The sequence below is a fragment of the Prinia subflava genome, chromosome 4 (genome assembly GCF_021018805.1).
Source record: "Prinia subflava isolate CZ2003 ecotype Zambia chromosome 4, Cam_Psub_1.2, whole genome shotgun sequence".
NCBI lineage: Eukaryota > Metazoa > Chordata > Aves > Passeriformes > Cisticolidae > Prinia > Prinia subflava.
In genome coordinates this window covers 17590168-17603047 of record NC_086250.1, presented here as the reverse complement: position 1 = coordinate 17603047, position 12880 = coordinate 17590168, and the positions used below count along the sequence as shown (strand labels likewise).

General features: G+C 38.6%; 1 protein-coding gene across 1 annotated transcript in view; it reads right to left on the bottom strand.

The window, feature by feature from the left end:
* The window catches only part of PARPBP (PARP1 binding protein), a 45943-nt gene that overhangs the window by 32318 nt on the left and 745 nt on the right, over positions 1-12880 (bottom strand). Inside the window, exon 2 of the mRNA XM_063395699.1 lies at positions 12267-12787. Coding sequence (XP_063251769.1) covers positions 12267-12416 — 150 coding nt within the window. The 5' untranslated portion in view covers positions 12417-12787. The remainder of the gene's footprint in view (positions 1-12266; positions 12788-12880) is intronic.

Sequence of the window (12880 nt, the reverse complement as noted above, 5' to 3'; positions counted from 1 at the left end):
TTCATGACATTTCTACATTAAGCAAATTAATTACTTATAAACACAATTAGCAACACATGAAATAAAAAAAAAAACCATGAGAAATTCTGATAATTTAAGTTGTTCCAGCCTAAATGCTCCCTCCTTTAGGTTCCAGCATAGTTGGCACAACTTTCTCAGTAGACCTCATTAAATACACAGTTCCAAAATCCTGAGACTCAACTACTTTGATATTGTCTAGGCAAAGAACTAGGAGTGAAAATTAAAGAACATTCACAGATATAGTCACACATACTAGCTTCAGAGCACTTTTCTGCCTTCTAATTTGTGCATGGGTTATGATAAATCAGCACTATGAACTTACATATTATTTCACATATCACCAGAATATTAAAACTGCATATGTGTTTTCTGAAAAAGCACCTGATTTTTATTTCAGCCCCCCCAAAATTAAACATATTATCCTATTATAACCAAATTTAAACAGATCAAAGCAGCAGCAGATGGGAAAAAAGTTTTTTCACTTTATTTTGAATCAAAATCCTTTAGGAATAACAAGTTAAAGTATAACTTCATAAAGTATCTAATAAATCAAAACCTTTCCTCACCAGATCAAGGGCCTGCAGAGATTAGCTAAGTTTATGTTAGTGCTGCAAAAATATTTTAAATCCAAATATTGCATTCCAGATATTAACCTTTGTGATCAGGCATGCACTGTGATGGCATATTCCATTACTTACACAGCCGATTTGTCAAGTGTCTGGTTCTAAAATTAATTTTAAAAATACTGTGGTGTTTTGCAGTAAGCATTTCTCAACTGGCGAATAACTTAAGCAAGTTCAAAAAGTCCCATATTTTCATTCTATTAGAGGCAGAGTAAGTATTTCATTTCATAGGAATAGAACCAATAAGGTATTATAAAGCATCTTCACTTCCTGGTAGTGCAGCATATTAAGTTACCTTGGGACTCTTGTTTTAGAATGCCTGAAATCCAGTAGCAACATTTCATGCATAAAGACACCATTTTTTACTATTTTGTAGGTATTGTAGGTTTTCTAGTGCTAACTACATAGCAAATCAATTTCTATTTTGACAGCAAATTGTTTTAAAAACTAGAAAGTCGTGCATTTCTGCATCAAAATGTTGGCTTCCACCTTCCCCAAACAAAGGCTCACCAACCCTTTCAGGAATATCTGTGTAAGACTGCTGTGCTTAACCACCACCTTTGTGTTGGGTTTATTCTTTCCAGGCATACTCCTAGAGTGCAGCATTGTTTTCTGGCTTTGTTCTTGAGTCATGCAATTCTGCATTCCCGTCACCTCTAGCCCTGCTCAGCCTTCCTTGCTTCCCTACACTCTCACACAGCAGTGGAGTTCTCAAGGTGTGGTACATAGAGCACATTACATAGGATAAAGCAACATTTTTAATAGGTTTCCCATCATGCTGATAGGGCTGCACACAGATTGAGAGGCTGGTTCATGTGCATACAGCACACAGACATCTGACAGTTGACAGGTTGCAAAGTGCAGAAGGAGTGAAGCTACAAGCTGACAGCCCAAGCTTAGAGAAATGAAAATATTATAAAATAATAACAAATAAAACAACAATGGCATGAGTACTCAACACCTTTTTCTTTGGGTAGGTGAGAGGAGGTGTCAAGGGAAAAAGTACCAGGGCACATGAGAGTAGAGGTATGCTCTGTTCAAGGAGGACTAGAGAGATATTGATGTATGGGTCAGTAGAATAACAGAATCATGGACTAGGCAAAGCAAGAATTGTACTCACCCAAACAACAAACCAGCACTTTCTAAAGCCAACACTATCAGTTATATTGGTAATAAAAACACAAGACTGAAAATTTAGAACCCTGCTTGTTAGAAACAAAGAAGACAAAAAAACCCCACACATCCTTGCTTCCTCTTCTACAGACACCTGTAATACTATCCAGAGAGGGGTAGGAGCGAGAAGAAAAAGTCCTATTGGTAAGCTGGGGAAGTTTCATCAAGACCTATGTAGCAAGAGTTTTAACAGAGTTAAAACAACCCCAGTTGTTAAGCAAAACAGAAATACATGAAACTAACTTATAGTTATGATTTGATTACACAGGGTATGGGAAAGACAGTAGGACAGCCTCAATATATAACTTCCTTTAAAAATAAAAACCAGGGCAATATTTATTACTCAAATTCCTTTCTAAAGAAGAGCCTGTCCCTTGTAGAGAAGGTGAGACCCCATGTAAGTAGTGTGTCCAGTTCTGGGCTCTTCAGTATGAGGGAGACAGAGAGACACTGGAGAGAAGTCCAACAAAGTTTGCGTATCATCCAGAGACATCATCAAGGGACAGGAGCACCTCACATACGAGGAAAGTCTGAGAAATCTGGGGCTCCTTAGTCTAGAGAAAAGAATACTCAGGGAAGATCTCCTCAATGCATACAAGTATCTGAAGGGAGGGTGCCAAGAGGATGGAGCCAGGCTCTTTCCTAAGGTGACCAGCAGTGGGAGCAGAGGCAAAGGGCACAAACTGAAACACACACAGAAGGTTTTTTACTTCGAGGATGCTGAGTACTGAGGTTTTTCAGGGAGGTTATGGAGTCTCCACCCTCAGAGACAATTTGAAAGACACCTGGATATAGTCCTGGACAAGTGGCACTGCCAGGCTGCCCCTTTGGAGGGAAGCTGGATATGACCTCCAGAGTTCCCTTCCAGCTTCAACCCTTCTGTGATTCTGTGAAAAATCAATCATGCTGAAGAACAGCCAAGACAACCTCTCTTAATATCACCATTACAACGTAGTACAAGCAATAGATCACATAAAATTATTACAAAGTTAGTTAGGAGTATCTCATTACCAAAAGGGAGACAGAAAAATTTAAGGGAGTAACACTGTAAAACTCTGCATTTTTCTTCATTTGTCAACATTGAAATAGGACAATTTGGGAAATAATTTCAAGAAATACAAGACACTAAACAGAACATAATATTCTTCAGTCAGCACACAAAATGCATTCATGGAAGCACAGAACAGAACTAAACAACACACCGAAACTGGTTTTATACAAAATCAGAAATATACAAACACAAATTTCTAAAGGGAAGATCTTTTTCTAAACTCAACAATGAAGCAGTTTTTCATCCAGTATCAAAGCTCTCATTCTAGAAGAGATTTACAATGCATTTACGTCTGAAACTTAAACTTGCACATTCTGGAAAAATAATTGTTTTATACATTCTCATCCCACTAGCTAAAACAACCACAGTCTGAAAATGACAGGTGATTATTTGACCTAATATCTCATCTTCTATCCCTTCTGATCCACAGGTACAAACAGTCAACTTAAAGCAATCACTCTCAGCTGAACTTCATCTTGAAAACTGTTATTACTATTTCAAACCTTGAGGAAGGTTCTTCTCCTTGAAAGATTTTAGATGTGTGAAATACAAAGTTATGTTTCGTGTCAGGGAAATGAAGAAAATCTGTGTAATTGTAGTTGTAGAACACAACAATGGGACAGTTATAAAAGATGAGTTCTAATAAACAGCTGAGGAAAGCATAGGAGGGAAGTTTTTGAATAAATCTTTTGCTTGCAATTACCTATTATGAGTCTCAAGCTATTCTGTAATAGGTGTCTTTTAATTATAACTGTAGAAGCTTGCTTTGTATTAAAGAATTTTAAACTGTAGTTTTAGATTGTAAAAAGGCTTTTTTTTAGACAAAAGAAGGAAGTGAGGAGGGGGCTCAAGCCTTCACAGAAGGTGGGAAAACATCCTGGACACGAAGACAAGACTTCAGCTCACTGATTCATGGCTCCTAGAGAAGGAAACTGGACATCACTGCCCGAGATTGATGGATCTGGGAATAGAGATGGGACCCCCATATCTGGAAGCCAGATCCCACCACCTGGAAAAACATATCCTGGAAGTACATCCTGGAGTATTGAAATATCAGAATAGATCACAATGGTCCATAGAATTATACAGGACAATCTATAGATTTATGGCTGTTAGGTATTGAATTGTGACGTTAAAACTAGAAATGGAAACTGCTGAGAAAGCTTATGAATATGTATAAAATACCATCAAAACCAGCAATGGGTGTGCAGTTGGAAGGGAAAACCCCTGCCACTGTACCCAGCGCTGCCTCTTTGCTCACACTTTACCATGTTAATTAATTAATTATTAAATTGCTGCTTGATATATTGGCCGTGTCAAGCGTCTTATTTTTAACAATTTGGTGGAGAATGCGGGCATCTCCAATCCATTGAGGGAGGCCCCTGATCTCGGGGAGGCGCCCCACCTTGCAGGCTTTTGCCTCAGGTGGCCCTGAGTGACTGGGGAATCTTTCAGGGAGAAGGAGATCCTCGAGGTAAATTGTGAGCAAAGGACTTTGAGCTCCCGGATAAAGCTGCAGTGAAATTCACCTGTAATATCTCGTGCACAGAGACCCAGGCGAGAAAAGGAGGCTGTAAGTATCGCTTGGTTAGGTGGGCTAAGAACGGGTACACACGTGTGAGAGTGTGAGTGGTGTGTGTGTGAGACGTGGTCTGACCACGAAGTGATTGTGGAGTTCTTCTAACCTCGGTTCCGTGTCTCCGCGAGAGGAGCGGCAGGTGAAGGAACAAAGCGAGTGTTGGTAAAGGGAATTCTTTCATATAAAAAGGTCGGGGGCGGGATGCGGCAATAGCTGGGGGAGATTTCTTTACAGTAAATCAGAGGCGGGAAGCGGCATTGGTTGAAGGGACTTTTTATTAAAGAAATCCTAGACAAGTGAGAAAATAGGAAGGCCTTTCATTACTGAAGTCAGAAAGAGTGTGGTCGAGGCAAGTGAGGGAATACCCGTTTCTTAGGGTGGGTCAATGCCAAGGCAAGGACCCAGGGGTTGGTATAAACCAACAGGCAAATAGAAGTACTAAAGGTACTAGGAAAGGAGGGAGCTTTTTACCACAGGACAGTCCCCTGGGGTTAATGTTAAAATTTTAGGATGAATGTAAATCCAGGAAAGGAAAAAGTAAAGAGAAAATGATAAAATACTGTATGATGGAATGGACTAAAGAAATGACACGACCTGATAATTTGTACTGGCCAATGTACAGGTCATCTGAGGAGTGGATCTGTCAGGCCCTGAATGCCTGTGTAAATAAAAAGGATCCAATTAACCAAGAGAGCGATTATGCTGCTTTATAGCAGAAGTCCTGGCCTTCTCCCCTGTATGCTTTAAAAACCAAAAAAGGAGAAGAATCCATGAGGCCACTTACACAACCTCCCCCCTTATCTACCACAACCAGCTGCCCCACCAGAGGTGCCTAATCCAGCACCCCCAGCACCTCAAGCCCCTATGGCACCGCTTGCACCTCAAGCCCCTGTGGCTCTGCCTCGTCCTCCAGATTCACCACCTGCACATAGAAGCAGGGAGACAGTTCGGGCAGAAAGGCGCAAGGACAGTGATGATGAGAGCAAAAGGGGCCAGTTAGATCCATTAAGGAAGGTACTGATAGCAAGATACCAAGGGGGGAAGAAGAAGACAGCTATTAGATATGTATCAGTACCACCGAACACTGGGGATGTGAGAGCCCTTAAAAAGGAAATGGGGATGTCTGATAAACTAGATCAGTTCCTGGGGCCCAAGAAGCCACAATTAAGCTATTAAACTTTTTAGAGAAAAAGGGTTTGAAAGCTTCAATGTTCAAGTTGCAATTTGTAGAAGCAGAAATGAAGTATTTGGGTCATTAGTTAAGTAAAAGAACAAAGAAACTGGACCCCGAATGAGTATCGGGCATACTTGCCTTACCTTCTCCCAGAACAAAGGGAGAGATAAGACAGCTGGTAAAACTATTAAAGTATTGTAGGCAGTAGATAAAAAAGTATAGTCAAAAAGCAAAATTTTTATATCAGAAGTTAACTGGAGAACAGATTCATGATTTTGTAGAGTTAATTGAATTACAAACTAAAGTAAGACCAGATTTAACTGAAATAAAAAAAAAAAAATAAAATTATCTGAAGGGGAGAAATATTTCATCAATAGCTCCTCCAAAGTATTAGAAAGGAAGCAGAGGTCAGGATATGCAATTGTAAAGGGAGGAAACATGTTGATAGTAGAAAGGAAAAGGTTAAGTTCCAGCTGGCCTGCATAAGGCCGGGAGTTATATGCGTTATACCAGGCTTTAGAACTGTTAAAAGACAAAGTGGAGACTATTTATACAAAGTATACTTTTAGAATTGTACATACTTTTAGGAAGATTTGGAAAGAGAGAAGTTTTGATCAATACCCAAAGAAAATGGTTGATCTATCAAGAATTAATACTTAAAGTGCTTGTATCATTAAAAAGACCAGAAAAAAAATAGCTGTTACACATGTAAAAGGTCACCAAAGAAACACAAGCTATTTAGCAAGAGGAAATGTCATAGCTGACCAAGCTGCAAAAAGAGGCAGCTTTTGAATTGAAAGAAACAATTCAGTTGAATATTATAACAAAAGTTCAAAGAGAAGTCCAAAAAAATTTTATAGCTCCTCTTGAAAGAGTTCAGGTGGATTATGCTGAGCTTCCAAAAGTCAGTAAGTGGAAGTATCTGTTAGTAGTAGTAGATCAACTAATTCGCTGGGTAGAAGCTTACCCAGCTTTAAGGGCCACGGCCAAATTTGTAATTAAAATACTACTAGAACAAATTATTCCCCGATTTGGGGTTATTCGAGCCATTGATTCTGATCAAGGCTCCCATTTTACCTCTAGTGTCATCAAAGGGGTAACACAAGCCATGGGTATTTCCTGAGAACACCATACCCCCTTGGCACCCTCAGAGCTCTGTGAAGGTAGAAAAGAAGGACCAAACTATAAAACAGCATTTAACCAAATTAATGATTGAAACCAGAATGTCCTGGGTAAAATGTTTACCTTTAGCATTGCTTAATATAAGAACACTTCCTAATGCAGATACTGGGCTATCAGCATACGAAATGCTTTATGGCATGCCATATTCCCAGGAGATACCCCAAACATCAGTAATAGTTAAAGATATGACTATTCAGAAAATATATCCAAACAATTAGACAACATGTATTAGAGTTGAGAGAAAAAGGAATATTGGCTCAATCTACCCCTCTAGGATTTGGCATAAATAAAATAAAACCAAGTGATTGAGTGCTGGTTAAAAGCTGCAAATTGCAAAGAGGAGACCTTATCTTCTAAATGGGAAGGCCCATATTTAACCCCTTAACCACTGATACAGCCATCCAGACTGCAGAGAAAGGCTGGACCCACACATCACGATTAAAGGACCAGTGGGACCACCAACAGAGGCACCGGCCGAGCTTCAGTGGAAAATCTCATCTGCTCCTAGAGAACTGAAAATAAGACTTAAAAAGGATTGATGCATGTTTCAGAAACTCTTGTACCTGAGGTTTCAGAATCAAAACCTTCCAAGGAAAGTGAAATGTCCTAACCTAAACTGTAAATGTTTTCCCTGGGGTTGTTTCAAGTGCACTGAGTGTCAGAAATTGTGGTATACAAACTTGGTGCGGGCAAGGATCCCTAGTACCCTTTGCTGGAGTTGTAGAGAAGAGAAAGAGACAGATAGAACACTAAGGGCTGCAGTAGAGAAAGGATACATTAAAGTAGGTGATAAGGATTGGTGGGGGACCTGGTTGCACAGGACACGGGCTGGGATCGATCTGCAGGAAGAAGCAAAGGCAAAATTGGAAAAATTGAGTGTGATTACAACAATTGGATACCAGACGGATACCAAATTGAAATAAGAGAGTGGCACAGAGCTAAGCTTCAGTGGGCCTGGCAACAATTCAGAGGTAAGAATAAATAGAGGGCAAGACCAGATTGACCTCTGCCTTTGCCACCAAGAAGATGAAATTCCCAACTGTTGGCAGCAACCCAATAGGTTGGAGGGGTGGAAAGGCATGTCATACTGGACCTCTCGTTATATACCTGATCATGTGTGTAAGCATTGCCATGGCAATTGACAAATGTCACTCATGTCACCAGGCGGTGAAATGGAGAGGAGTCACAACGGTATCCTTTGTTGGTCACACCCATATAAACAAAGGTTGTTATGATGAAAGTCAGTTAAGGGTTTGTGAAGAGCAAGGAAGAGAATTTTGGATGGCAAAGAATTTAGGAGCAAGAGGAGGAGCTGGCCGTAATTACCAGACATGTGCAAGAGGAGAAGAATATATATGCTTTACCAAAGCAGGTATGTGGGGATACACTGATGGGGGAGGAGTTCAAGACCAAAATAAGGAGAATTTAGTGCAGAAAGCAGTAGAAGGGTTGAAAACCCACTCTGAATCTAAAGTTGCTTCCCCAAATTTGTATGAGAAATTAAAGAAACAGCTGCCAGAGTTAGACCTTTCCACTTTTGGAGAATTTGTTTATGGATTTAATGCAATTAATTGTAATAGAATTAAATATTTCCAAGTGCTGGATTTGTGGTGGGACCCAAATGACAGGGCAATAGCCTTAGAGAGGAGAAGGGTTAGAAGTAGCACAAATTTTAAAGTAGAAGCGAACAGGAATTACAAAACCTGAAGAACGGACAGAAGGATGGGTATTGACAAATATAGTGATAGGCCAAGAATGCATAGACAAGAAAGGGAAAGCTTTTGGGACAAAGGTAGGGGAAACCCCTTGCAGGAAAATGTATACCACAAATTTCTCTAAAATCGGTGGTAGCCACAAAACCCTGAAGGATATTTAAGTAACAAACAAATGCCTGTTCAGCAATAGAATTCTATCCTTCAAGCTCCATGGTGAGACCAGTTGTTTGGAAGAGGGGCTTGGTGGAAGAAAATAGTATTTATAATATTGTGTTCATTGACTGGACTGTTGTTTTTACCTTGCTTAATTCCATGCTTTGTTCAGCTTATCCACTCTGTAATTCAAGGTATACAGGTCGCTGTGATGCCTGTAGACCCTGAACTAGCTACAGGGGAATTTAGCCATTTTGAGAAAACATCTAAAATATCCAAAATAATGAAATTGAAGAAAAAGGACAAAAAAGGAAAAGTTTCTGAAGTTTTGGCCAGATTCGAAACCCAGACACGAATAAGTAAGATAAATAAAAATTTATACAAGCAGAGTGGGGACTGTGAAATACAAAGTTATGTTTCGTGTCAGGGAAATGAAGAAAATCTGTGTAATTGTAGTTGTAGAACACAACAATGGGACAGTTATAAAAGATGAGTTCTAATAAACAGCTGAGGAAAGCATAGGAGGGAAGTTTTTGAATAAATCTTTTGCTTGCAATTACCTATTATGAGTCTCAAGCTATTCTGTAATAGGTGTCTTTTAATTATAACTGTAGAAGCTTGCTTTGTATTAAAGAATTTTAAACTGTAGTTTTAGATTGTAAAAAGGCTTTTTTTTAGACAAAAGAAGGAAGTGAGGAGGGGGCTCAAGCCTTCACAGAAGGTGGGAAAACATCCTGGACACGAAGACAAGACTTCAGCTCACTGATTCATGGCTCCTAGAGAAGGAAACTGGACATCACTGCCCGAGATTGATGGATCTGGGAATAGAGATGGGACCCCCATATCTGGAAGCCAGATCCCACCACCTGGAAAAACATATCCTGGAAGTACATCCTGGAGTATTGAAATATCAGAATAGATCACAATGGTCCATAGAATTATACAGGACAATCTATAGATTTATGGCTGTTAGGTATTGAATTGTGACGTTAAAACTAGAAATGGAAACTGCTGAGAAAGCTTATGAATATGTATAAAATACCATCAAAACCAGCAATGGGTGTGCAGTTGGAAGGGAAAACCCCTGCCACTGTACCCAGCGCTGCCTCTTTGCTCACACTTTACCATGTTAATTAATTAATTATTAAATTGCTGCTTGATATATTGGCCGTGTCAAGCGTCTTATTTTTAACAGATGTATACTATAATATATATAATTATATATAATATATATAATTATAATCAATCTAGAGGAAAGGTATTTGCTTACACCACGGACCTTATGCCACTTGTCTTTATGCCACATGGCTACAACCATGTGCTACAAACCAAAGTATTTTCAGAGGGATTCAGAGCATAGAAGTTTTATTTCTTTCATCTCTGCTGTTTGATCAGGGTTTATCACAGGTTTTTTGCTACCCTTATTTGGGTGAAATTTAAGATTAGTAGATTATGAAGCTTTTAAACTTTTCTAGAGCTCTCAAAAAAGCTTTATTATCTTTCTTTTCCACTACAGATACAGGTACCAGTTAAAACACTAAATTCATTAAAATTGTTCAGGCTCCTAAAGGAAGAGAAGTATATTTAGGTTGTTTGTGATAGGTTGGATGTGTTGGGTTTTTCTCAATACAGCTACTCAATAGCCTGCTAATTAAATTATCTTTATTGCAGTAATTGACTTTATCAAAATAGATTTCCAATCTACAGGCGCTAACAATTCAAAATTATTGTATTTAAATCAGAAACCTAACAAAGGACATACCTACAACTGCAATACTCTGCATCTTAATTTAAAGTTTCAGTGCTGAGCAAAATAAACCAGACATATTTTGCTTTAAGACTGTGAACTTCAAAATGGATACAATCTAAACAAATTGTGCTTCAGAGGCAGCACATGCAAATGCTAAAACAGTTTTAATCCACATAGGAAAGCCAAGGCTTGTCTTATTAGACCAACTAGTATAATCAGAAAAAAAATCAGGTTTTTGAAAACTGCTTGTTTCTTTTGATCTGAAGGAAAAGAGAAACATTTCAAAATTAAATTAGTTGCAAATAACTGCTATCATTTTTGTTAGATCATCTCTGAAAGTAAAGCTATTTATGGAAGAGAGGAATATTATCTGGAAGAGGAAAAAAAGGAAAAAGTAGAATAAACTAATTACCGCTAGTGGAAGGAGAAAACTTACTGTAAGGAAAACAGGGAGCAAGGAACCATAACCTTTTCATGTCTCTAAGTTTTGGCATATAACAGAATAACATATTTTAGTTCCCAGAGCTAGCTTTGGAACCTGTTTGCAGTTTTCCCTTGAGAATCACAACAAACATGACAAACAGTGACCACCTCTATATGTACTTTTGCATTAATTTTATCAGTTTTCCAAGAGTTCATTTTGATGCACACTAATTTTCTCATTTTAACCTATACAGGTATTGTGAGGACACCAGGCTCCTGGCTGGAATATATTACATTCCAAGAAGAACAAATGTTGTATCTTGGCATTCTAGTATCCTTACTGTGATGTTTCTAACAATAGGGGATGACTTAACCAGTTTTATACTTAATGTACAAGAGATATCACCAGTCTGCACATTTTAAACTATGGATTTTTTTCTAATGCACATACTGAAGCAGGCTTTCTGTTTATTTGGGTTTTTTATGGGCTTAGGGATTCACTTCTGTTGTTTCTGGTATGTTTGTTGATTTGGTATGTTTGTTTTGGTTTTTTTTTTAACTAAAGCTTTGTACTACACGTTTGACTTACTATGCAACACTTGAGAAAGTCTTCCAATAACAGTCAGTATTGTTTTCATCAATAATTAGGTTAATTGACCTAAAAAGGTCTCTTTAGGTTATTAAAACAAGTACTGCAATAGCTCTCCTTAGATGAGACACAGGCAAAGGCCTGATTGTACCTTGTAACTGTTTCTGGTATGTTTCAGACATCCTCCGGCTCTGACAAGCCTTAGCACTTCTTCCAGAGACACTTTAGGTTATACCTCCTCTTCACCATTTGACAGACACTTCACATACACAAAGAAAGCCATAAAATTCCTGCTGGTACTGAGTACACACTCACAACTTACATGTACATATAGACCTTTACCTGAGGAGCATCAGGAAGAGCAGCAGCCAAGAACAGACAGTGGCAAATACAACTCACACAAACTACACCAAATCAATTTTATACTCATGTTCTTCACATGTCATTCAAAGTACTTCTGGAGCACTCAGGAAAGAAATGCACCCCAAATGCCACAGTTCTCCCACCTTGATCTATAGCACAAAAGAAGCATTGGATGGAAATAAACAGAAGTTACATGGTCAGCAGAAATACACTAGTGTTTAAAGTTTGGAGCTCAAATATACACATAAAGTCTAGCAGTTCCTTTTTCTAAATCCTGCTTCAGTAGTGCACTTAATCATATGAATTTTCTTTCCTTGCAGCATGTGGCCCTCAGACACACCTTGTTTTAACAAACAGCAACAAAGTGACCAAAAAAGTAATTTCAAGTTGGTGCCTGAGCACTAAGTGCAGCAAGGGAACCAAGTCTGAGGTGTACCAATTACCAAGAATATACCGAAAAGAATGCTAACCTGTTTATTGACTTCAGCCATGGACAGTTGTAATGCCATCAACATGCAGTCTGCTCCACATACAGTAGTCCTTTCAGAGTTGGAAAATAAAGGCCAGTGCTTTCTGAAACATTTGACCAAGTGTAAAATTTTTTGCTGGCAAGTAACCATTGTCCAAAGTAGAAGATACAGATAATCGAGCGAAAAATGAATATAACTATGCCAGAAGCATAGGCAGGTCTTCACCTCCCAACAAGCTGTGCAAACCCTGTCGTATCTTCTTAAAGACCGAGTTCCTAGAATAAACTCTTGCAACTAAACCAAATTTGCCTTACTGTGACAGCACAACTGTGAAGGGGTTAAAAGTGCTTATGTACGTCACGCCTTCATGAAGCCTTTACTTTCCTTGTGCATTATGCCAACATAAAGGAATGTTATTACAAATATGACAGTCTTTGTCTCCAAAAGCAGCCTCAGAGCTTCTTCAATACTTGCTGCATTCGCCATACATTCAGATGAGTGTCTATGAGGATGTTTTAAACCTGGAAAAAAAGAGAAAAAAAGAGATTTAATATTTCTAAGACTTACTAACACAGACAACTCTAAACACTTTTGTTACCTATATATATATATAT